Source organism: Paroedura picta, chromosome 2 (genome assembly GCF_049243985.1).
Source record: "Paroedura picta isolate Pp20150507F chromosome 2, Ppicta_v3.0, whole genome shotgun sequence".
NCBI classification, from domain to species: Eukaryota; Metazoa; Chordata; class Lepidosauria; order Squamata; family Gekkonidae; genus Paroedura; species Paroedura picta.
In genome coordinates, this window is record NC_135370.1 from 131,210,739 (window position 1) to 131,237,560 (window position 26,822).

Consider the following 26,822-nt stretch of genomic DNA (forward strand, 5'->3'; position numbering starts at 1 on the left):
AAATAGTTGTTTTGGGTTTATGCTCAATAAGCATAATTAAGAAACACAAAACATGCAAAACGTGCATAGAATTTATATAGTAATGCCATAAGCAGTTGACATTAAATTAGAGTTGCAAGACCACCACCATTGGAGACAGGGATCCCCTGCCACCAGGTGTTGCTGCCTAGCAGCTGATCGGCTAGTCAGCAAGGGAACTCACCAGTACAAAGAGAAAGGCCTAGGACACTTTGCTGGTGTCACACAGGAAATGATGTTGTTATAAAAGTTCTACAGTTTAAAATGTTAGAAATTCTACTGTTAGAAATATTGATTGGCAGGTAGCATTTTGGCAAGCAACACATGACTCCAGTTGCCATTAATAAGGCCACAGCATTTATTGTCAAACGTCCTCCAGCCGGAAGATTGGCCTGGCATGAGAATTAGAGCCCCTGCCAGCCATCTGGCTGCTCATGCTTGGCCCTGGGGGTGCCCGGGAACCTGTTTCCATCCCAGCTGGGAGGGCAGGACCATGTCTCCAGGGTCCATTTCCCAGGAAGCGGCTTGGTGGGTGGTCGATGGGTGTCCACCTCAGTTGGTTACCCAGCTGCCTGGCACAGAGCTCCTGGCCTACCCAGCTGGGTAGGCCATGCTCATGTGAGCCAGACTCTTATGGAGATGCCTCCTCTCATGGGTCCAGTATGCAAACTGGATCCCTGAAAACCTTGGGCTCTTATCTTGTGCTTTCCTTAAACCACTGTGACAGAAAATATAACAGAACTTGAAATATTCCAAACAGTTAACAAGGGCGGGAGGGTGGGAAGCTGTCCTGGCTGGTGACAGAAAGGCTGAGCCCCAGGATGTGGTGCCTATTTAAGGCCCGTCCCTGCCGCCTCCAACATGCACGCCCAGCTGGGAACACCCGCTCCCTGCAAGCATTGTTGCGCTTGCCCGCCAGTCCCCTGCATCATCAAGTGGCAGCCACAGTTATTCGCGGCCACGCTTTTATAAGTTCATGACATGTTCTTTGTACCATACTATAGTCTTTCACTGTAAACCTGAGCCATAGGGGAAGGTGGTTTATACATGTAATAAAATAAAATAAATAAAATGCCATCAACTTTCAACTGATATGTGGGCAAAAATCTCTATGGCAGAATTTGGTTTTACCATAGAGTTTTTGCCTAAATACCAGAGTATTACCTGGAAGGCGCTGGTATGAGGACATCACTTCCTGTGAGATGCTGGCAATGTGGCACTTCTTTTTCTCTTTTTTTTGCTACGTCCTCCCTCATTCCACACCAGTCGACACTTGGCAAAACAACATTAAATTGACTCTTTTGCTGCAGAAAGAACAAAAGAATCTGATGGAACAGAATATTGCAGAAGGGAAACGTCAGATGCAAATCTAGGTTCATATTCTAACATTCTCTTTGATCATTTACAGAACATTCTAGAGCTCAAGGTATGTGATGAAGATTCACATACTGAAGATGATCATCTCCTCACTGTTTTCTTTGATGTGTCTAAAATCCATCTTGGAGAAACAGTCTGCATGAATTTTCAGCTGAATCCAAAGGTCAGGACTGAATTTAGTGACAGTAGGACTAGATGGCCATTTGTTCGTTCGTTCGTTAGTTAGTTCATTCATTCGTTCATTAATTCATAAAATAACTCTCTCCCTGCACCCAAAAGACTGATACACCCACTATCAGGGAGGGAGAGGGGGCCTAGTTGGCAACGACCCAGGTACTAGCACCAGCCCTGGGATAGGTGTGTGTGTGATCTACCTAACTGCCCTGGCCTCAGCCAAGGACCTGGTGGAAGAGCTCCATTTTGCAGGCCCTGCGGAATGCAGAAAGCTCCCACAAGGCCCACAGCTCACCCGGGAGCTAATTCCACCAGGTTGGGGCCAGGACCGAAAAGGTCTGAGTGAAAGACTTGTATCTGTAAACTCCAATAGATACCTTTTGAAGATGAGCAGCCCAATCAGGAATCCCAGCCACAAATACAGCAGTACTCAAACCTAATATTAGACACATGCCTCACTAATTTGACTTAAGTTAGACATAATTTGCAACTAATGGGACAATGTCTTTCAATGGGACTTAAATGGGACAAAATATGTTTTTATATTATGGTTCAGCCATTTAAGGATGAATATTTCTTTACCCTAGATATTTGAGAGTGGTTGTAGCAAAAATAGGTCTCTTAGCTGATAAGTCTTTTTTCCCCCAGAGAATAAATATCTATGGACTGCAGGCTACTTCTAGGTCACCGTTTGTGCTTGAATAAATAGCGGTCACTCTTTAAGGGCCACTAGATTCTTGATTTTTATTTGCTTATTATAGATATGGATGACAAATAGTGTGCTGTGTTTTCTAACATTATTGGGCAAAGTCCATTAGTGGGATTGAAGGTAGAAGTGCATACAGAGCTGGGAGAATCTCCACTGCTACTAGCAACTGGCAATAGGTTAATGTCAGTCTAATCAAGTGTTCTGGTGATTTGGCCAGTTGATGGTTTGTAAAGTCAAGTTCATGGTAGGTCAACTGGCATGAACTTTCCACAAACTTTGAAGCTGTTTGTGAAGGTACTTTCTGGGGGTACCTTCTTGTGGGGGGGGGATCCCATAAATCCAATCCTCACCAACCTTGGAGGGCAAATAGAAGCAAGTCAACCGGAGAACTTCTTTGACTTTGGTGCCTCTAGCACACTGGGGGATGTTCTACTGCCTTATGAACAAAACTGTTTTATGAGGCAGCTAAAAGTTTTGACCATTCATGAATGAGGCATGCCCCCCCCCCAAAAAAAACAAAACACATCCCCCATGAACCAAACCACATTTTTCCAGTTCATGTCTATCCCTAGCCATTATTGGGGAGCTTCTTAAAGTCAAATTGCAGCATAAATTCACTACTGCCAGATTTTATTTGTTTGGGTTTTATTTTCAGGGTAAAGAGGAGCTAGAAGTTGAATTCACACTGGAAAGCAGGTAAAAACTAGTTTTCATGTATACCATTTACAGTGCCTCTCTTCCTCCATTACAAGCTAGGAACTGGCTTCTGATTCTCCTCTGAAACTTTCCTGTTTCCATCACAACAAGGGGACTCAGAAATGCTGGAAGATCAGAATTGCACTGCCAGATGATTGCAGAGGAGAGGACACGCAGTAATGGGTTTAAACTTCAAGTACAACGATATAGGCTAGATATCAGGAAAAAAATTTTCACAGTCAGAGTTGTTCAGCAGTGGAATAGGCTGCCTTAGGAGGTGGTGAACTCCCCCTCACTGGCAGTCTTCAAGCAAAGGTTGGATACACACTTTTCTTGGATGCTTTAGGATGCTTAGGGCTGATCTGCGTTGAGCAGGGGGTTGGACTAGATGGCCTGTACGGCCCCTTCCAACTCTATGATTCTATGATTCTATGATTCCCCCAATCATTGATAGTTGGCTTCTGAACAGCTGCAAATCTGTTCAGCAATATTTTTGTGGGTTGTTTGGTGCAAGGTAAAGATATCCTTGGTTGTCTCACAGTCTGATCATGAGCGCCAAACAGGATATATTCAATTTCCAACCAGGTTTACTGTGAAATCCACAGCATCCCTAGTGTACACATGGATCTCTTGTACAGCCTTCCCAGTTTGCTATTACCCACACAAAGCTGTCTTTATAGAATCATAGAATCATAGAGTTGGAAGGGCCCATACAGGCCATCTAGTCCAACCCCCTGCTCAATGCAGGATTAGCCCTAAGCATCCTAAAGCATCCAAGAAAAGTGAGTATCCAACCTTTGCTGGAAGACTGCCAATGAGTGGGAGCTCACCACCTCCTTAGGCAGCCTATTCCACTGCTGAACTACTCTGACTGTGAAAATTTTTTTCCTGATATCTAGCCTATATCGTTGTACTTGAAGTTTAAACCCATTACTGCATGTCCTCTCCTCTGCAGCCAACAGAAACAGCATCCTGCCCTCCTCCAAGTGACAACCTTTCAAATACTTAAAGAGGGCTATCATGTCCCCCCTCAACCTCCTTTTCTCCAGGCTGAACATTCCCAAGTACCTCAACCTATCTTCATAGGGCTTGGTCCCTTGGCCCCAGATCATCTTCGTCGCTCTCCTCTGTACCCTTTCAATTTTATCTACGTCCATCTTGAAGTGAGGCCTCCAGAACTGCACACAGTACTCCAGGTGTGGTCTGACCAGTGCCGTATACAATGGGACTATGACATCTTGTGATTTTGATGTGATGCCTCTGTTGATACAGCCCAAAATGGCATTTGCCTTTTTTACCGCTGCATCACACTGCCTGCTCATGTTTAGTTTACAATCCACAAGTACCCCAACTTCTCGTTCACACACAGTGTTACCTAGAAGCGTATCCCCCATCCAGTAGGCATGCTTTTCATTTTTCTGACCCAGATGCAGAACTTTACACTTATCTTTATTAAATTGCATCTTGTTCTCATTTGCCCATTTTTCCATTGTGTTCAGATCTCGTTGAATTCTGTCTCTATCTTCCAGAGTATTTGCCAGTCCTCCCAATTTGGTGTCATACTGTTTAATCATAATGTTTTTTACTCAAAGAGCTTTTCAAGGTCTCAGTCTTTCATATTGCCTATTACCTGGGCCTTTAACTGGCAGCATCAGTCTTTGAACCTGGGACTTTCCACATGTAAGCTGATCTACCACCTAGCAGATTGAGTAGCACTGTGCCTGCATTAGGACTGTCGTGTCTGCAAGAAATCACTGGATTAGGCTAATAGTTTATATCTTGAGTCTTGATTTGGTCAAGAGAAATGCAGGCTTAAAAGTATTTTAAATGAATCATTCATAGGCAATAATACAAACACTGGGGGGCAGTCTACAGGGAGAATCTGTTATTAATCTATACTTCTAGCTGTACAATTGTCAATGGAAAAGTAAGCAAAGCACAAATTACCATCCAATTGTCAAATAATTAAGTAATGTGATTTCCCTTTCCCTTATTTTCCTCCTTCTAGCCCTGATGTCCCAGAAAAGATCGTTACTAATGGAGTCTTAGTGGTAATTTTCTATGTTATCATCTTTCTTTAATTGTACAATAGTAGTATTTAATGCTTGTCAGGGGAATCTATAAAAACACAATTTTATATTCAGTACACATAACAGAAAGATCCCATAATAGAATTATTCCAAAATTATTAAAAACAAACTTAGCTGATTTCAATTTGGGGGGGGGGGATACAAATCTAACAATTATAACGATAAAGTCCTATTAAAAAAAGAAATAGAGTGGATCTGAGGTATAGACTTTGGTCTCTCATGGATTAAACTCTGATCTGGGACTTCTGACCATACTCAGCTAATTGCTGGATGTAGAAAAAAAATTCTGATCAGTATTTTATTTCAAATATATTTTAATAGTTGTCTCATGTCCAATGTATAGTTTATTTATCTTACTTGGTATATTGATAAATGCACCTGAGCACCTTCAGTGATGGGGCCTTTTGCCACTGCCAGGGCAAGCGCCAAGGAAGAACATGGGAGCCTGCATGTCCTAGCAGGTAGCTCGAGGCAGCATGGTGGCGTGCTGCCAATGCCGTGGTGCAAGGCGCTGCATGGAGATGAGGGCGGGATGAGCCAGGCACCTTATATGGGCTGCCTGTGCTAAAACAGCCTCCCCCCCCCTCGGTGGTCAAAGCAGTAAAACCCACCCACCCTCCCTTGGATTACATTACTAGTTTAATTGCAACTTCCTACTTGTTAATGGTTATGGGTTCAATTTAGTCACAGCCTTTGGTGGAAAAATGGGGCGGATCTTTAAGGGTAGGCCAAGCTTGCACGCTGGCCTCCCCTAGTTAGGGGGTCCCCATAAGAGGCTGTGTAGATGCTAAGCTTGAGGGAAGCTAGCATTTCCAGGTGGAGGATGGAACCTGACAGAGGCAGATGCCTAGGGGGTTCCCATCCAGGGGCCATCTCCCATGGGTCACCAGGCCAGGATGTCCTGGGCGGTCTGGCTGGATAGCCTGGCCGCCTGGTGAGGGTTAGGCCTGCTGACAGGGGCTGACTTGTGGTCGGCTGGCTGCAAGAGGGCAGATCCTGCCCCATTTATGCTCAAGTTAAAATAAAGGCTGTGGCCAATTTTACACCAAAATAGCTGTTGTCTATGTCCTTCCTAAGGTACGAACAATACCCCCATGCAAGGCAAACATGTATCATTTTTGTAATCAATTTTGATCCTGTCTTTTAAATATTGATTTTAATAATTTAAGAATTATTTTACTATGGGGGTCTTTCTGTTATGTGTATGAAATATAAAATTGTATTTTTTAGATTCCCTTGACACAGCCTGCATAATGCAATGTGTAGGGACTTTGTAAAATAAATCTATTATTTATCCACATTTGGATACACATTCAGATGCCGGTCTGAGAAACCAAATGTGGGTATCATTCCTCTGCCCTCTGTTATTTTTAATGGGATGCTCCCTTCTTTGTGTATATCCCAAAGAAAGGAAGCGTGGGCTTTCTTGGCAATAGGCATACCTCCCTTCTTCCTCTTGACGCCCATGTCTTGCCAATGATTATGCACCATGTTACCCAGCAATCTGAAAACTTGCTTACCAAAAATGTTTGTGAAACAGGCCTCTCCACTTTGCCTACTAATTAGTAGAGCTTAGACTGTAAAGTCCATGTGCTTGGAATTGTCATACCTAAATGGCATTCTTGTGACTTCATACTTGCTGGTACTTAGTTCACCCACACAATTCCTTGAAATGACTCATGCTAAGCCAATAGATGCTGGGTTTCAGCATCCATAAACCATCAGGTCTTCCAAGTTGTGATTGAGTGACACCAAGTGGTAAGAATACAAAGAGTAAAATACATCTTGACATCCTGGGATTCCTAAATCATTGAGGCTGAGAAACAGAGAACCCTTGATGAATGGCTGGGAAATGGGAAATCTGTTTTTACCTTTGCTGGCCCTTTCTCCACAGTGTTTTTGCTTTTCCTACCCTTGCCTGTCCTTGCCGCCACCCTTTTTCTCTCCCCTTATGATGTTGTCACGGCTGACTTATAGAGACTCTCTGAGGTTTTCAAGGCAAGAGATATTCAAAAGTGGTTTGCCGTTTCCTGACTCTGCTTTGTGACCCTGGTATACTTTGGTGGTCTCCCATCCAAATAATGACTTCATTTTGGGATTTTTCTGCTCTGATGGGCCTCATTGTGAATATTTTTTTAAAAATCTGCATGATGGGAATATCATGGGAATTAGCTTTATGACAAATAATGGAAATCTCTTTGAACTGGGGGAAGGCGGGTCTACCATTATGAATGTTTATAACTATGAAAATTCTACCACTGTATGTCAGAGCCTAGTAAGTTCATGCTGGTTATTGAGAAGTCTATGATGACTGCAATTTCCTAGCCTTAATGATTTAGAGAACCCAGAATGTGAAGAAATATGCTGTACTTTTTTATTCTTGCACTTGGTAGCATTCAGTCACCTTGTGAAAGACCTGATTTTGTAAATGGAAATTTTCTTTTACATTTTACAGTGTCCTTCAGCAGGGGATACATATGTTGTTCTGATATCGTAGATTCCTAAGCTATTCCTATTGCAAATCAGTTTCTGTTCCTGATGGTACTGTGGATAAGGCATATATATGAGAGAGGAGGCCTGGGGCTACTTAATGTAAGGGTTTGCCTTCATAAAATTGTCCCTCTCTCTCTCTCTCTCTCTCTCTCTCTCTCTCTCTCTCTCTCTCTGAGAAAATGATAGCCAACAGTACCTTAATACCCATCATGATTGCCATCCATGAAGGATGTCCCACAGTAGTGACTGGCAACCATTAAAATAGAAACATTAAAGTATCAAAATGGACTGATTACTGATGATGCTGGCAGCAAAAAACAGGCAAAACATCTAAAGAAATAAGTTATATCAACAAACATGGCCTTCAATCCCAAATATTTTAAATATCGTTATTAAAATGTTAAAATAGAAATAAAAGAGAAACATTTAAATAGAAATAAAATTCTTATTTGCATTATCTCATCCCCCTTGCAAACATAGTGTCTTCCTGTGCTTATTCATTTTGAAGCATAACTGCCATTGGAAACTGGCATTATTAGATAGGATAGGAAGAGATGTATTGGAGATCACTATACACTCATTACATTTTCTGTATTTTGAAATTGTGAGAAGGGCTTAAATTAACCTGAACTTGCAGAGTGTGACCTGGAACTTGGGCATTCAACCTCTAATTTCTGGCTGCTGGTTCTGGATACTCAAAATAGGCTAGCCAGGTGCACTAGTCTGAGGGGTGTTCTCCCATTTTCCAGATCCTTGATAGTATGTTGGGATCATTAGGGGATTGATGCTCTGGTTTTTGGACAAATCTCTATGGCTATAAACAAATTTTAGAATCAGAGCCGTGACTCACCGAAGGCTCCTGGTTGCCATGGCAGACGAGCAAGCCCATGGCAGAGAGATGTGTCGCTCTGATGTGCTGTTTGTGCAAGCCTCTGTAATGAGGCTTGCTAAGGTGCACGGCACAGCCATCGGGCAGGGAGAGGAGTGGGCATCGCTGACACCTATAAAAGGGGCTGTGTGCATGTGCTCATCCTCTTTCCTCCCCAACGCTGCAGCAGGAAGTTTCCCACCCTCCCTTTCCTATGCAGCATGCTTTAGTGGTTATTGTTAGTTATTGTTTAAGGGTGTTGAGTTCTTGTAATGTCTACCTTGTTGCAGCTTGCAGTTTGGCATGGGAGGATCCTTTGGAGGAGACTGGTCTGTGAATCAGTCTCTCCCATTATAGGGGTCTCTGTAAGAGATGGTGCGTATGTGAGCTAGGGTGCCAACCTGGCTGGGAAGGCAGACTCGCATTGCCAGGTGGTTTGGGGAGCCAGACAGAGTCTTATGCCCACTGGGTTCCCACCCTGGTTCCCAGGGTGAGTTTCAGATGGCAAGGGATGCCATGCTCCAGGCTGATGCCCAAGTGGGAATCCCAGGGCACTATTTGGGACCATTGGCTATTTACAGTCTGCTGAAATGAACTAAAGCCTTTATAGGGTAGAACACAATCTTAAAATTTAATACTAATATTTATTTAAATGAAAAACCCAAGGCTTATAGTAATAAATACATGCACATCAGTGTCTCCACTGACCAGAAGCATTTTGGTGTTGCTACCTTTATCAGTGGTTGGGCATAAAATTAAAACAGCATACATAAAATTCATAAAATACCCAGGATACTATGGATTTCAGGCAATTCTGTAGACTAGAAAGCCACATAAAAATATTTGAGGCCTCTAAAGTTTCAAAAGCAGGCCCTGGTCAAGGTAAGCACGTTCAGTGTCTAGTAAGTATCATGTAGGAGTCAGCCTTCATCCAAAGTATGCTGCAGGCAAATTCCACTGTAGAGTTTTCCCCAAAAGTCAGAGCATCGCTCCCTCCCACGCTGATGTTACTTCCAGGTGACGTTGGTATGTTGTGTTGTTACCAGAAAGTTCCTCTTGCCCTGCACTCGCAGCACTGATGGGCCCGGCAGCCATTGCTCCACAGTAGGAGCCAACATACTCAAATACAGTGTTTTGTTCTTTTTTTTTCACCTGTCCTGGAAGTGAATTCTAGCACAGTAGGCTCATATCAAGTCTTGATTTAGGGTCTTTGCATCATTTTCATTGCCTACATTTTCATAGCAGAGCCAGAACTAGCTGGCCTACGTTTTCCTTTGTTTTTCTCTGTTACAGTCTCGTGAAGTTGCCTGTTTGGAAATTCAAGTGGACAATGGGCGAATGATGAAGGATTCAACACGTAGGTCACTTCAATTAATTCTTATATTATGCTAAAAACTAGCCCACCTGCTTTTCTGTAAGTGATGCCTTCATCCTTTTTTTTGGAGTAAGCTCCCATGGTATCGGGAAACTGCTCATGCCCATCCTAATTGTTTACGGTAAACAAATAAAGCTATTTAGAATGAATTATAAGTTATAAAAGGCTGCGTTAGGTATATGCAAAAATAAAAGCAAGCTGGGATTTTGAGAATGGTTCTCACAGAAATCTTAGTTGCGTAACATTACCTGACCCTTGTTCTAGTACAGTGACTTTTTGTATTAAACACAGATGGAAGAGATAGTAATAAGAATGGTTATGTCATGAGAAACTTAACACTGACTTTAATCATGCCAGTATAAGGGTGTTGTTTCTGAAGATGCTGGAACATAAAGCTTTCTTTCAGCATCTGACGCCTTGTTAGAGTCCACTGGAAACACACAGTGCCATATTGACAGGGCAGGTCAGGGCACTGAAGCAGCTGAGAGAGTCCTGCATGCAAATAGAGCCCTGCTCACACTTTCTACTTTTTAAAATAATCATACTCTTTATTCACAATGAAGATGACAAGAAGCCGTGTCTCATGTATTTACAAGGAGATGGTAGCATTAATTTGAGCCAAATTACTGTATGGTTTACATTCCCAGTATTTACAGAATATTCTTAATTTGTTTTCTAATCTTTTTTTTAGAACGAAGATTCAATTTTTCAGTTGGTGGATCCCACGAAGGATCCCAGGAGCTCACCCTGCGCAACTGGCTTTGTCCCGCATCGCCTGTTACATTTCACTGTATCAAATATTTCCCATCAGAACTGGACATTGAATTCCCAAGGTGGCTCTGTTCGGTATGTTATTCCTTATCTTCATGAAGAGACTATGCTATATCTGATAGGCAACTGATGGAAACAGAAACAACAGGGATTTTCTTTTTTTGGGGGGGGGGAAGGGAGAATGTGATGACATCTAATGGTTCTCTTTCATACTCCTGAGGTACAGCCTGTGGTGTTTTTGCTCTCTCTAGTATACTGGGCAGGTCGTTGTCCTCCTCCTCCTCCTCCTCCTCCTCCTCCTCCTCCTTCTCCTTCTCCTTCTCCTTCCTCCTCCTCTTCTTCTAGACAATGTATGGCAGATTTGGCCCTTTCTCCTTGAGCTTTCATCAATTTGCTTCCTGGGGACAGGCTAACCCCATAATCCCCCACTGCCTTGCTGAGTAGGGCATCTTCCAATAATGTCCATATTTGACCTTAACTTATCTCAGCCCCCACTATCCCTGTTTTACTACAGCCCTGTTACTCTGCTCACACTGAGCTAGGCCCTGTCACTCTGGCTGTTCTGACTTGTCTCTTTGTAGTTCAGCAGTCCTGACTCTCCTCCCAAGTCAACGGCAGGGCTATCTGGCTCCACTTGGAACCATACCACATTGCCCACACAGTAGAAGGCTTCTCTGCCTTGGATCTACCACTTGTACCTCTTGCTTGGTCCCCGATTGTTCTGTCAAGAGGAAGCCAGTGGTGAAGTTGCCTGGCACTGGCCAGAATGGCACTATGCTGCCCAACATGTAAAGAGGCTACTCTGCATAGCCATTTCTGCCTACTTGGGTCCCTGCCTGCTCCTTTCTCCAAGCCAATCAAGGTGAAGCTAGTACCAACAGGCGGGGTCCCAGTTCAGGGTGGGTGGGAGCAGAGTTGCCACCCACAGACACTGCCATTTCCATTTCCTTGGGTCATTGATCAAAAAGGGTAGGAAATGGCAGCTCCCTGACCTCTGCCTGTCTTGTGGACAGATAAAAGAGAGAAGAAAGAAGAACATTTGGATATAGTGTGTAATAGTCACATGCTGATGAGGGGAGGCACCCATCCTACTACTGCCACTCAAAGAGAGAAGCTGGATAATAATGATGGCTGCTGTACTGTGTATGTAGCAAGTCAGGACTCTAGAGCCTCAGCAACTGCCCATGCATGCCAGCATCTGACATCAGACTTAGGAGCCAATATGGATTTCTTTATTATTATTTTCTAGTGGTAGGTAATAATCTTATTTTTATGCAGGCTTCCGGGGATCCAGATGAGATAACGAGTGTTCCCCTGAAGTCACTTCCTATGAAAGAGAAAATGACAGCACAGGTGAGAGACTTTTGGGATTGAGTAATGCACCAATACCTTTTATAGTGTCATCCAAGGTACATTCAGGCCACCATTTATAATGGAAAAAACAAACACATCTGTTTTCCTTGTCTTTCACCTGTAGCAAAGTTTTCCTGTCAATATATATATATAAACATCTGTCTAAAACTGATCTTAGAAGTTTTACCTGGTAAGTTTTACCTTATTTGAGATGGAGCCAAGAAATGTTAGAGATTGTAAAATGTTAAATTGTAATCTTCCAGTTGCTTTGAAGAAATATATGTATTCTTGATTTTTTTTCTAGAACAAAATATTTGAGCTGGATGTGAAATCAAAAGATTGGTAAGAGAATCTTTCCTAAAGCCTAGCTAAAAATCTGCACGTATTTCCCTACTGTTCTTTCCCCCATTACTATCTTTTCCTAATATGGGACCATGCTCACAACAGAATTGGTCCATTTCACACATTGTATTTTTAAAGGATACTTACTACAGATACAAAGTAAGATAGTTTAATCTTACACCTAAAAAAATATAAAAGCAAGAATGTAAAAAATGCATGTCGTGCATGCATCAGTTGGTGGTGAAACTGGGGCTTGCCTATGGTTAATATGTGGGATTTTGGCTTGGTAGAAATGATGGTTCACTGTTTCTGATCATTGTCTTCTACCACATTTCATGTGTGCAGTGTTTGGTTAGGCACATGAGCAATCTTGAGCAAAACAGATCCTAAGAAAAGGAACGAGAAATGTTTATCTGTCAGCATTTTAAGATGGTAAAAAAAAACCCTTGGGAAAACAGTGAAAGAAATGCATTTAAAATGTCCCCTGTTTCTAAAATTATATGCACCAATCTGTGCTAGGATCTGTTATTAGGACAGGAGGATCATTGCTGCCAAAAGGGTATTTGGCATAAAACCAAATGAAAAGCCTCCGTGTCAGCTGTTAAGTTTCCTTTGAGATATTGGTGCTGGCATAGAGACTTTCACATTATTTTACAGCCAAAATGTTTGGTAAGTTATTATAAATATATTATATTTATATCTTCACACCAAAGTATGTCTTCTTTAGAAGTCCTCCCCAGCAGTCATTTAAGTGATCACTTTGATGTCCCTACTCCCATGCTGATTAAGAAATTCAGAAGGTGCAATACCCAGTGCTTACTTACAAATATGAGGTTAAGAAGTGGTATGAAATGAAATCAAGGAAGTTTTCAAATACTGGGATTTCACATGAGATTTCAGGTGCCATTTTATGTTGCCTTGAGAATAAATAAAGTTGTCTGGGATATCCGAGTCAACATGGGGATATGGGGGCTAGCTTTACCATGGCTGGTCTCTTTTTTCTAAGGTCAAGGACAGAGGGTAACAATTGGGGAGGAACAATTGCACCACTGTGAGCTCCCCAACAGGGTGCCCAGGGCATGGTTGTCTCCCTCATGTTATTTAATATCTTTATGCCCAGCTGATTCAGGGGTATGGGCTTGGATATCATTAGGATGTGAATGGCACCCAGCTCTATCTGCTCATGACTGGCCAGATAGATTCACCCCCAGATTCACTGGCCACGTGTCTGGAGGCTGTGACAGAGTGGCTCCAGCAGAGTTGGCTAAAGCTGAATTTCAAGAAGACAGAGGTCGTGTGGCTAGGTAGGAAAAGGCCGGATGAGGAAGTACCTTCCTTTCCTTGTTGTTGTTAGGTGCTAAGTCATGTCCGACCCATCGTGACCCCATGGACAATGATCCTCCAGGCCTTCTTGTCCTCTACCATTCCCTGGAGTCCTTTCCTTGATCGAGTGCAACTGATAGCTTCACACACTGTCAAGAATCTTGGAGCAATTTTTGTTGCCTCCCTACCAATAGAGGCTCAGAGCATGAAAGTAGTATGCCAAGTGTTCTTCCATCTCCATCAGGTGAAGCTACTAGCACCCTACCTGACCCCAGAAAACCTAGTCACAATCATCCATGTGGCAGTCACCTCCAGATTGGATTACTGGAATTTGCTCTGTGCAGGTCAACCCTTGACCCAGAGACTATAACTGGTACAAAATACAGTCCTTACCAGGACACCATGGAGGGCCCATAAACAGCCTGGCCTCTAACAGCTGCATGGATTGCTGGTTGAATTCCACATCAAATTCAAAGCATTGGTCTTGAACTTTAAGGCCATATACAGTCTGCATATCTAAGAAACAGCCTCTTCCATTATGTCCCTAGAAGGACGTTAAGACTGTCAAACACCAATATGTTGGTGGTCCCCAGCCCGAGGGAGGTGCATCTGACCTTGATCAGGGCCAGGGCTTTCTTGGCCATGGCCCCTAGCTGGTGAAATGAGCTGCCAGTCAAACCTGGGCCCTTACTGAACTTTTGCAGTTCCACGGGCCTGCAAGACAGTGCTCTTCCACTAGGCATTTGGCTGAGGCCAGAACAATTTAACATCAATAGGATATGTGGGGTACTCTCCACATCTCCACATTGTTCCCCACCCACTGAACTAGTGTCAAGTGCCATATTTTTGGGTTAGTGAACCAGCAGATTTTTTAGTTGTTTTAATGGTAATTTAATTAATAATTAACGGGGCAGAAGGAAAACGCAAGAGGGGTCTCCCCATGAGAAGGGCTGCAAATGAGAGATTTACCATCTTGCGTTTGTAAGCAGGAAGCCACTCATGTTTTACCCCTCCATACAGAAGTGGTCCATATAGTCATGACATCTGAATACATTTAACTTCACTGGTTAAGAACTGGGGTTCTTAACCAGTTGTGGGAAGATAAGTGAGTTTTGGTCGGTGAAGGTGAAGGAATCTGTTGTACACATTCATCTTTAATCTTGGTATACACCAAAAAGGAGAACTGGGGTAACAGAATATTAGTCTGGAAATAAGCAAGATTTGTTCATGATGAATCATAACCAGTTTTGGTACTTAAAAAAAAACAGCTTCTGGGGCAGAAGTAGAAGTGTACCTAGAAATAAAACATAAAACCTTGAGTATACATGTACAAATGTTATTTTTTTAGAAAATATGACACCATCTAAAGTCAACTGAATGTGTTCTCTTTCCTCTTAGGACTGAAGGCTGGCTGTTTAAAAGTCCAAAACAAATTGATGTGAGACTAGATTATGATTTATGTTCAGATGAAAAGAGTTTCTTGAAGAAACGGAAGAAAGTGGTAGCTGCTGCCCTGAAAGGTTGTCTTCGGTTAGAGCATGTTCTTCAAGAGAATGAGGTAAGTGGAACCCAGGAAGAATGCGTATGAACTGGCAATAAACAAAAGTTCAGCACAAACGTTGGCCTCTTTGTGCTTCATGAACCAAAGTTCATGAACTAAAGAGCCACTACTAACTTGCCCAAATTTCAGAGCAATTTTGTTCATGAATAGCAGAATGCTGAGGTTTACCCCTATATTCCACTCTTCATGAAAAACAGCTGAGTGGCTGGGAGCTCCCTGCTGCTGGCTGTTTGGTTTAAAAGGTTGGGAGCCATTTAAACCATGCTTTCAACTCCCCATAACTTTTCATAGGGAGCAGAACGCAGTGTTTAAATGGCTCTGAGCCAATTAAACCACTGGTGCTTTCTGCTTCCTGCATTTTTTCAAGGGTAGCAGAAAGCAGGGTTTTAAATGGCCTTGCTTTTTTGCTCACCATGACTAGCAAAAAAAAGGACTGAAGTGCCTTTCAGAGAACATTTCAACCCCCCCCCCCCATCTTTCTGTTGGCTCCTGGTTGCTGTCAACAGGAAGGGAAAGGAGAAACTCTTTCTAGGAGGCCCTTCTCCCCGCTTTCTGCTTCTGCTGGCAGGGAATCAATGCCAGCAGAATGGAAAGGGAGAAGCCCCTTCTAAAGGTAAAGGTAAAGGTATCCCCTGTGCAAGCACCGAGTCATGTCTGACCCTTGGGGTGACGCCCTCTAGCGTTTTCATGGCAGACTCAATACGGGGTGGTTCGCCAGTGCCTTCCCCAGTCATTACCGTTTACCCCCCAGCAGCAAGCTGGGTACTCATTTTACCGACCTCGGAAGGATGGAAGGCTGAGTCAACCTTGAGCCGGCTGCTGGGATCGAACTCCCAACCTCATGAGCAAAGCTTTCAGGCGGCTGCCTTACCACTCTGCGCCACAAGAGGCGCCACAAGAAGCCCCTTCTAAGAGGCACTTATTCCTTTTTATGCCAGCAACAGATCACTGCCAGCAGCAAGGGAAGGCGAAAGCTCCTTCCAAAGGATGCTCCCTCCCAAGTTTTTCATGCTGTCTTTTAAAGGGCCCACACAGCTGAGTGATGTGGAGCAAGTTGCTCCCCCAACTTTCTGCAAACCCTGTTTAAAGAAGCTGCAGTCCCTTTCAATGGTGTTTTCAGGACTATAAAGGCACAAACCTTTTTTTTTTTGGTTCACAAATGAGTTCAGTTCAGTTCATGATTCAGCCACAAACCTCAAACTGAACCACATTTTCATGGTTCGTGTCTATCCCTAAAGAGGAAAGTGGCCTTTTTATTTCTTGCTTGCATAGCCTGAATCCTTTTAGAAATGGCACGAGGGTAAAAGCAACCTTTTGTAAACTCAGCTAAGAAGCTGCAGACCCATGGCAAAATAGTATCCTGTATCCCATGACACCCAGACATAGCAGAAGGATACCATGAACAGTAATATCAAGATGCTTCTAACTATCACAAACTATCTTATTGTGTGTCAAGAGGAATTATAACTGTCCAGAGTCCAAGCTAGGGGAAAGGATGGGTGTACTATATTTTTGGTAGACTTCTATGAAAACTTGCATAGGTTCTTGCTACCAAGATGTGCATATAAATATGTTTACATACATATGCTTATATTTCATGGACCAAATCTCTTTTTTTCTTGATTGTGGCAGTTAAAGAAAGTTGTAAAAAGTATGCCATTTTATATAAGAGTGGATAGTTTGATTACTTTGTTTTCTGAACAGTCCTTTATGCTGATTATTTTTCTTTGTTGAACAGGTGCCTGTTATTGCTATGGCAACTACTGGGGGTGGGATGAGAGCACTGACAGCTATGTATGGCAGTCTTTGGGGTCTCCAGAGGCTGAAGCTTTTGGACTGTATTTCATACATCACTGGTTCTTCAGGTGCAACATGGTAAGACAGTATGTACTAAGATCAATGTTCATTGCTTTGAGATTTTACTGAGAGAAAAATCTTTAATGAGCTTTTCACTTGGAATCTATAGGCGACAGTTTTACTTGGGTTCAATGCAAGTTTCAACCCAGTGTGCTTCGACAGTGAAAAAGGCAGATTGTATGTTAGAGATTATTAGGAAAGGGATTGAATTTAAAATGGCTCCTATATAGATGTATAATGAAATCTCATTAGGCATACTGTGTACAGTTCTGGATATCTCAAAAAGGATATCACTTTGGTGCCCTGTAGGTCACTTGGCTATGAGCCCCTGGCCTCCCAGCCAGGTAGGCCATGCTTGTATATCTGCCGGTCTCTTTAAGGAGACTCCCAACATCCAGGGAATCCAGTGCACAAACTGGACTCCCTGCCAACAGGCTCATACCATGCCTAAACTGACTGTGACAGAAGAACCAAGTCAACCAAAATTGTAACCACACAAACATGTAACATGGGGTGGGAGGGAGGCAGCTTGGCTGCTGGGGTGTGATAGAGGGCACAGTGGACACACATGGTGCCTTTAAAGGTACCCGTGCCTCTGCTTCTAATGCATGCTGCACTGTGGAGTGTGTCCACATGCCCCCATGCTAGTCATGTGCTTCCTGGCTGCCCACCCGCATCATCAACCACAGTCGGGGTAAGTCACGGCCTCTATTTCTCCCCTTCCCATACCAGATCCTCCTCAGGTTCTTCCTGCCAATCTCCAGGAATTTCCCAGCCCAAAGCTGGCAGCCCTAATGACCATGGCTGTAGCAACAATGATGCAAGAGTGCTGTTGTCAGCTGCATGGCAGCCCCCTAGTACCAGATGCGGTGGTCTCTATCGCTGATACTGATTCACACCTCAGTTTTTCTAAGTAATGTGAACAGCAACTCCTGAAGAATTTGGGGAAGAAAAATTATTTTAATGTATGGATAGGAAAAGAATATACAAGTAAGCCAATACATTATGGGTACAGGTTTATTCCATTAATGTTGAAGTAAGTCTGCTTACTTCCTTAGTATTGTGTCTTAAGACAGGACCAATATGTCCAATCCCACAGAATTTAACAACTAATAAGGTTAGTAACTTGGAATTTGTACCACCTTGAAGTTCAATGGAAGCCTGTGTTTGTTATAAGCAGGACACTGAAATAAGAACAAAACTTACATTTGCTCAACATGCATTTTCTTTGCTGCCTTTTCTCAGGACCATGACGAAGTTGTATGAAGATGCTAATTGGTCAAATAAGGACCTTGGGGAGATAATCAAGTTTGCTCGGAACCAAGCAGCCAAATCTAAAATGAGGGCCTTTTCCTTGGAGAGTTTAAAGAACTATCAGTATGAGCTATGCCAGAGGTCAACTGCAGGATACAAGACATCCTTTATAGATCTTTGGGGACTCATGATTGAAGCCATGCTAAATGATGGGGTATTCTATATTTACTTGTTTTCAGAGATATACATTATTCAGGCTTAATAGCTAGAGGACATACACCAAATAACGTTTAAGAATTGGAAGTAAAAGCCAAGTTGAAATTAGGTACATCAGTTGCACAAGTTTTGATGTAATTACTTCAAAATAATCTTAATTTATGAACATTTGAAGTGGTTAAATGTTTTGAAAGCTACTTGGTGAGGGATTTCTGCCTGGCTTTTACTTAGTTTGGAAAGTAAATAAAAAATGATAATGCAGGTTTTCCTACATAAATAGGGGAACGTTTCCTTCTGGTCCCAGTCCTGATTAAGATGTTTCTCAGAAAGTAACGCTCTTTTCCTCCCTGTTAAGAGGTTCACAGACATCAATGCTCTCAAGTGAGTGATTTGGTAATCCATGGTTCTGTTTCACAAAGGCCAGCAACACAGGCTGCTAATCAAGTGAAGATCAGGAGGTCTTCAACATTACATGGGCTAAATTTGATATTGATAATGGCTTTCTATATCAAGGTTGAGATATTTGGAAGGCCAATTCCAAGCCATACAACTGAAGCTGGGATACATGAGGGTAGGGCAAAGATTTTATAGAAAAAGATTGTTTGAAGCTTGTTAAGTAGCTTCACTGAATCTGAAAAACAAACTGGTGAAGTGTGAAGTGTGCATGGCAACACAAGCCTCTCAGAAACTAGCCTTCCAGTTTGAACTGTTTCAAAAACTAGCCTTCCGGTTTGAACTGAGCCACATTTTCCTGGTTTGTGCCCATCCCTATATATCAGCCAGCTGGCAGGGGCTCATGGGGATTGTAGTCCATGAACATCTGGAGGACCACAGGTTGACTACCCCTGCTATATATGACCATGAAAGCTATGAAACAGCATTACTGGACTACCAATCTATTTAAACAACATGTTTTAAGACTCATTAATGTTAGTTACTTGGGAGAACTGAACTAGAAATATGGCAACTGGCTTTGGCAAGCAGTGGTGGAAAGATACAGTTTGGAAGCAAGAAGCAATGAGCAGGCAAGAAAGTGTTCATGTTTAATGGTTTGCCCAGCCCTGACACACTGGCTCCCTGATGAACATCCTTGATGCTAGCCAGCTGATATCTCCTGCACACCACTTCAAAAACAGCTTTTTACTGCAGCTCCGGCAAACATAGTAAAGCACTCCCACCCACTCTGCTTGGCACCTCCCACCAAATTGTGTTTTCCTCACAGCAGTTTTTGTGTGATGGTCTGGGTTACCAAAGCAGAGTTTCCACCAAACATCTGATTTGGCCCCCAAGAACTGGCCCAAATAAAAAATAATTGTTAATGCTGCTCCCTTTCTTATTGTTCACTCTAACTTCTTACACATGTTATTTATACACGTGTTTCACAACAGCAGTATGCTGGTCCCTCATTACAGGTGAATTTGAAGCAGCTGCCACCACTCACCTTCCCTGTGCCTCTGACTGGGAGCTGTGACTGCTGTTGCTCCTAGCAGCCAAGACAGCTCTCACAGGTAGATGTGTGAACAGTGACAAGTAGCACACAATAGTCACTGATGCCTGACTTATTTCAGCCTGGCAGAGAAGGGAAGGAGGCAGAGGAAGGTGGAATGCATGCCAAGAAAGGGAAGACCTTATCTTTCTCGAGGGGCTAATGCTACCACTGCACCTCTCAGATACTACTATGCCAAACTCTTCCAAGGCTTTGGGGGACTGGAGGCTGCTGAATTATGTTCACCCTTGATTACAGCCAGTTGTAATCACCTGCAAAAATCTTTACCTGGAAATATCCTTTGGAGTTTTCTAGCTGATAATATACCACAATTCTCAGTTTGATATTTGTAGATCAATATGGAAACAATAGACAGTATTATGGCCAATAGACTAGGAGGCAGCTCTGGCCAAATTAATGTTTTTTAGTACTATAGAAACTATCCTGCAGTTCCTGTTTCTTCCCACCTGATTTGTTGTGTATGTCTTCCTCCTCCAACAGAACAACAACCATAGACTCTCAGATCAACGAAAGGCAGTGAACCAAGGTCAGAATCCTCTGCCTGTCTACGTGGCACTTAATGTGAAAGACAAAATCACCACAAGAGATTTCAGAGGTAAGCTCTTTTTCACCCTGTTAATAACTGACTTTTTAGTCTGGCAGTTTCTTTAATTAAAAGTATGCATATTACAGCACTACTTTTGAAAGGGAATCATTCAATACCTCGAGTATTTACAAGATAGCTGCCAGCTTAGCTTCTACTTGTAAGAATGTTTCACACTGGTATGGAGACAGATGGGGCCAGCAGTAAATAGTAGGGTGTGAGCCGTGGACCACTGCTTTAACAGTTTTATTTCTGATATGTCTTTGTGAACTACAAATGGGTTCGAGGAGTCTGATTGGCTGGTTTGGCAGGGAGTTACAATAGGGTTGTGTTTGGATGCTGTGACACAGTTTACTAATGTAACAGAATTAACTTTTGCTTATATATTCCTACTGTTATGATGGTCAGTTCTGAGTCTGAGGAAGACTTGCACTCGAAAGCTCATGCCTTGAATAAATCTTTGTTGGTCTTAAAGGTGCTACTGGACTCTGATTTTATCGAGTATTTATAGGAACCTAAATCATAGCCCCAGGACTGAGGCAGCTGTCGTATTGATGTGCCACTCAGCTCTTTCTTTTGATCTTTATCTTTGTGACTCAGTGCCAATCACAGTTTCAATCACAACAGTGCCAATCACAATTTCTGGATCATGATGGTGTCTGGCTGGTGAAGTCAGCTGAAACTGCATCCTATAATGCAATGGTTCTCAATCTTCCTAATGCCGTGACCCTGTAATACAGTTCCTCATGTTGTGGTGACCCCCAACCATAAAATTATGCAAGTGTTCTTTCACAGAAATTAAACCGAAACTGACCAGTGGTGTGAAGATCCATTGTTCATGATTGTATATAAATTGGTTTATTTCCAGGGTTTCTCAATTCAGTTCTGCCTCTTGTCCCACCATGCCGATCTCGCTCTTTTCCACTGCTCCAGACAGATGAACACTATATCTCGATCTACCCTGCAGGGTATGGCGCCCCACCGGCCAAGCTGCTTGGCCTACCCCGACCCCTGTGAAAGGGTCGTTCAGTCCCTAAAGGGGTCCCGACCCCGAGAGAACCACTGCTATAGAGCAAATGTTGGATCCAAAGCATAGAAGTGCTACAAAAACTTTAGGGACATTGTCATTTGTGCCTTCTATGTAGGGGCCTTAGATTAAAGGATAGCTCACACAATCTTGAATCTAAAATAATGGACTGCACTTCTTAAAAGTTTAGAAATGCTGTATAAACAACTAAAGGACTGTGAAGGGTTAATTCTTTACATAGTCAGGGAGTCTTGAGTGACAAGCTGTTCCGAGAGATCTGATTGGTTAGCATCAATTGAGCAGAGAAAGACCTCTATACTGGCTGCTGAGGAGAATTGAGTCTGATTGTAGTCCTAGCTGAGAAGAGTTGAGTACTGACATTTTTTGGAATTCAGACCTTACTGAGAGCAGTTTAATACATACAAGAGAATTGGGAAAAGTGCTAAATATCAAAATGGAAATTAAATAATGTGTAGATGACTTTCTTTTATTCAGGGTCACTGGGGATTAAAAGCCCAGTGCAGATTCAGCCAGGGTGGGACAGCCACCCTTATGGATATGGATAAGCCACCCTTATCCATATGGAGAGTTCTTCAGCAAAGAAGAAAATACATTACTATCATGACTCAGTAAAAGGAAAGAAAAACAAAGGAAAATCTTGCCTCTAAGGGAGGGAAGTAGAAGGGGGGCATCATACAAGTATTTTGAGGCAATACAAAAAATGGTTATTGTGTCACAAGTGTAAAGAGCAGAAAAGAATTGGAAGAACGTGACCCAAATAATCCATCCTTTTTGATAAACACATGTTATCACATTATTACAAAGCCAATCAAAATGCAAAATACAAGTAAAACCTCCAAGGGAGATTTGCTTTTAATATTTTCATCTTAGAAACCAGCTCTAACATTCTAATATTAAAGGTGTATTTTTTATCTTTTGTGCATCCTTGCAGAGTGGGTAGAATTCACACCCTATGAGGTGGGATTCCCAAAATATGGAGCCTTTGTCCATGCTGAAGATTTTGGGAGCCAGTTTTACATGGGACATCTGATGAAGAAGCTCCCAGAATCAAGGATCTGTTTCATGCAAGGTGATATATGCGGATAAGAATGTAAATCGGATAGGAAACATATAGCTACTTGAAAACATAGTATACAATTCCTTGAAAACGTAGTATACAAAGGTTATGAATACAATGCTTTCAAGTCTTCTTTCATGATTAAACTAGCAGTTTCTTCTAAGTTCACTACACTGTTACTGTTTCTGCACTAGCGATATCATTCGGATTTGCATTTTTAAACGGTTGAATTTTTTGCTTCTTCAGGAGCAGTCTTGAATTGCCCCTTCACTTGCCCTGCAGCAAAGGAATCCCCCAAAAACCTGATTTCATCATTTCAAGTGAGGTCTAATGGGATCTAATTCAGGCTGCCCAATGTGGAAAAGCATGCACTCAGGTTTTCCCCCGCACCTGCTGTTTTGAGTCAGAGCACGTCCCTTTTCTCATCCCAGGAGAGAAGCAAGTACTAAATTAAATACATTATAAGCTTCAAAGCCCATTATAAAAATGGGCTTTGAAAGGGAGTGGCAGGGAGAAGAGTTCTTGCAGAGTGTGGAGCAGCAAAGCTGTAAGCTCAGGAGGGGGGAAGTGCCTGGAGGGGTGCAGGACCTGGGGTGTGGAGTGTCCGTTGGGGGGAGGTGTCTGTTGGAGATCCCCTTCCCCCTCCCTCCCCCTCCCCAGCGGCCAGGGATCTCCTCTGATCTCTCCCTTCCCGGGCTGGAGTGCCAGGGGCCTGGAGCACAGGGTGCCGCTGGATAGCCATTTCTTAGTACGCATGAGCAGACCTCCCTCTTATGTTGAATCTCCTTTTTGGGTACACCTCAATTTCTTATTAAGGATAACTGCCAACCCCTTAGGTAGCCTAACTCCCCCCCTCCGCCCTCCAGTAATGAGTAGGAGTAGGAGAGTGACAGAGTAGGTTGTTGGGGTGGGGGGAGGCCTCCTTGCCCCTGGCCTTCCTTGTCACCTTACAGTCAGTGGCCAGGGACAAACTGGTTGCGATGCTGCCAGATTGCCCCTGGCCAGTGTGGGTGGGTTGAGAGTGGGCATGGCCTGTCCAAGGCAGGGCCCAATCTGGACGTGCTTCACACATTTCAATTGGGCCCTGCCTCAGACAGGCCATGCCCACTCTCCACCAACCCAGCCCTTAGGCTGTTATTTTAACAGCAAAGCACTGTTAAAGATTATCATCCTTTGATTTATTCTTTAAGTCTTTTGTATATTATATGACTTTGAAGTACATCTAACCCTGATCCTTGTTCATCAACATAGCACAGAAATGGTAGAATCTTGAATAACAGGATCTTGTTGCCTTGAAGACTCTGATCTGGATCCATATGGAGATTTCTGTGCTCTAGACACCTTGTGATAGTAGAAGTCTACTGTTCTGGCAGCTTGTGTTGAGTCAAACTTCTTGTACCTGTTTGCATTTCTGCTTGTGTAAGACATTTTGTCAGTAATTGCAGGTGTTATAGCATACCTAATGCTATTATTTGTGCAAATGGAATTCTACTGAGCAAGTATGCATTTCCATTCATGCTTCTCTAGACCCACACCTCTGACTGGAAAAATGGCATGCACGTATTTTAAATAAATAAATACTGAAATGACTTGTTTTGCAATCTACACTGAGGAAAACAATTATTAAATGTAAATAAATGTAAGTGGAGCACAGGGCAAGAACTTCTCTAGGATGTAACTGCAAATGCATAAAGGAATACCAAGTGCCATTCAAAATTCCCTGTGAGGACAGGTGAAACAAGCCACTTTCTGTACTGGCTTGAGACCAGGAGAGCTTCCAAGTGTGAGAGCTGAAACAGAACTTCAAAACATCCTGTGAGGGCTCTGTTTTTAAATCACAACCTGGAACTGCTGCTCATCCAAGTAACTCTACTGCAGCAACTTCTAAGCCTACCTTAGTCAAGAAGATGGTGCAGAGAGAATCCTTTCTTCCATAATGCTGCTATTCCAGTCAAATAGAGAGCTCTTTAGTAGTTCTATGTTGAACCTCTCTCCCCTTCCAGGAAATTAGATCATGGAGCCGCTGTGTTTTATCTACTTTATTTCTGTGAGAGGCGGTCGCAGGTTCTTCTAGTTAGTCAGGCAGGCAATATTGGCTGTGCCAGTCCATGAATGCACACCAGTCACCAAGCATTCTTCTGCATCAAAAACATTTTAGGAGCCCAAAAGACTACATAGAACATTACAATATTTGCTAATTTTTTCCAGCTCCTAGGACAAAATACAGCTTGGAAGGTGTCTGTGTGTGTGGACTTTCCACTTCATTAATCTCTTCTTTTCATAGGGATGTGGAGTAGTGTATTTTCCAAGAATCTACTGGATGCCTGGCATGCAGCTGACAATTCAGAGGACTTTTGGAATCGATGGACCCAAGATACTATCACAGAAATTGGTACATTTTTAACATTAAATGTTCATAATGATTTCAGATGAATTTAGTTTATTGCATGTAGCCAAAGGCCACTGCAAACCTGATTTCAGATGTAACCAGATACATTTTAGCAGAGTTCAACAATCCACTAAAACCTCAGTGATCGATTATGCATGGGCGGGTAGTCCAGGGTGGTTGCAGAAGGGCAGTGGGGCTAATCCTTGATTATGCATGATGCTGCCGCCATCCCGGCCCTGGCATGGCACAGTGCCCTAGGTGGCCCCCGGTATGCAAATGCGGAAACTCCCGCTTTCCCCACAATACCACGGCACCATCTGCGGCCCTCCTGGGTCAGTCCTGTGCACGCCTGATCTATGGTGTGCCTGCAGGGACACCAAATACCCCTGTCAGCTCCACAGAGCCGCAGGGCTGAATGGGGCAAGAGAGCAGCAGGCTACTCATCTTCCATTGTGCAGTGGGGGCATCATGCCTCCCAATCCCCCCCACTGCTGCTGTGCAGCACACTGGGCTCTCCCAGCCCCGGCATTGTGCTTGCTTGCGCACTATGCCGGGGCAGTCCATATATTCTGGGGGATTCCCTCCCCTATGCATATGCGGGAAGTGGTGGGGCATGCCACCCCGCCACAAGGACCTGGCAGCAGCCCAGCGTGGCTGCAGCCATGCATAACCAGTCAGTGCCTTGCTTTCTCTTATGACATGGCTTATTCTTCAGTGCATGATTTGCTTTGCTATAGTGGTGTGAGATAAAGGGGGAAACTTGATCAGACTGACAGAGCTCACAGTATGGGAGAGAAGTAGTCAAAACCTGTGAACACTAAATTTATGAAATACCATCTCTGGTATTATCTCTGTGAAAGAAGTATCACTGTTTTAATCCACAGGCATAGAAATTTATACAATTGCATAGTTAAATATTTTTATACAATTTTATACAATTGTATTTATACAATTGCATAGTTAAATATTTTTATATTGATAAATACTGTCACCCTTCGGCAGAAAGAAAGCTATTGAGTACAACTATGTTGTATTTTAGGAGTATTCCATAGCTATATTCTGATGTTTCTTTAGCCCAGGGGTAGTCAAACTGCGGCCCTCCAGATGTCCATGGACTACAATTCCCAGAAGCCCCTGCCAGCATTCTCTGGCAGGGGCTCCTGGGAATTGTAGTCCATGGACATCTGGAGGGCCGCAGTTTGATTACCCCTGCTTTAGAGGTTCGAGTAAGGCTCACTATTTGCACCAAACTACACACAGTTATAGCTACATGTCAGCTATAATACTTCTTTTTACCGCTTCCCTGGGCCAGTTTTCTTTTGCATGAACTAAACTTTTGAAAGTTTAGTTCATGCACTGGCTAGTGAAAAACTCCACCCCATTAATATAATATTGTAGGCTCACTTCTTTTATTTTTCTTCAGAGGAAGTACCTGATTTACCAGAGAGACCCCATGAGATGCCAACTTCGATGTTCACTCCTGCAGGAGGTTTTTCTAGAGTCCTGCGGGACATTTTAACAGACCGTCCAGCAGTCTCAAAGTATGACAATTTCTTAAACGGGTTCCAAATGCACAATGAATACTCTCAGGATCAACAATTTTCTAAATGGAAAGGTATAGTATCAGCATTCATATATCTTTTCCCCTTTGGAAACCAGCAGTGTGTGTAATTGCAGGCTAGAAGGTTTTATATTTTACTTATTCAGTAGAGGCTGCAAGGGAATATGAGAGGTGGGACCAGCTCCCAGCATTGGTGCAAG

The 26,822-nt window shown here is 43.0% G+C and overlaps 1 protein-coding gene across 1 annotated transcript in view; it reads left to right on the plus strand.

Annotated features, from left to right (window-relative positions):
* The window catches only part of LOC143830355 (cytosolic phospholipase A2 epsilon-like), a 55,535-nt gene that overhangs the window by 19,484 nt on the left and 9,229 nt on the right, over positions 1-26,822 (plus strand). Inside the window, exons 4-17 of the mRNA XM_077322773.1 lie at positions 1,427-1,558; positions 2,934-2,974; positions 4,983-5,025; positions 9,719-9,782; positions 10,492-10,646; positions 11,850-11,924; positions 12,229-12,266; positions 14,988-15,147; positions 16,889-17,025; positions 18,253-18,475; positions 20,465-20,579; positions 22,547-22,684; positions 24,957-25,064; positions 26,485-26,676. Coding sequence (XP_077178888.1) covers positions 1,427-1,558; positions 2,934-2,974; positions 4,983-5,025; positions 9,719-9,782; positions 10,492-10,646; positions 11,850-11,924; positions 12,229-12,266; positions 14,988-15,147; positions 16,889-17,025; positions 18,253-18,475; positions 20,465-20,579; positions 22,547-22,684; positions 24,957-25,064; positions 26,485-26,676 — 1,621 coding nt within the window. The remainder of the gene's footprint in view (positions 1-1,426; positions 1,559-2,933; positions 2,975-4,982; positions 5,026-9,718; positions 9,783-10,491; positions 10,647-11,849; positions 11,925-12,228; positions 12,267-14,987; positions 15,148-16,888; positions 17,026-18,252; positions 18,476-20,464; positions 20,580-22,546; positions 22,685-24,956; positions 25,065-26,484; positions 26,677-26,822) is intronic.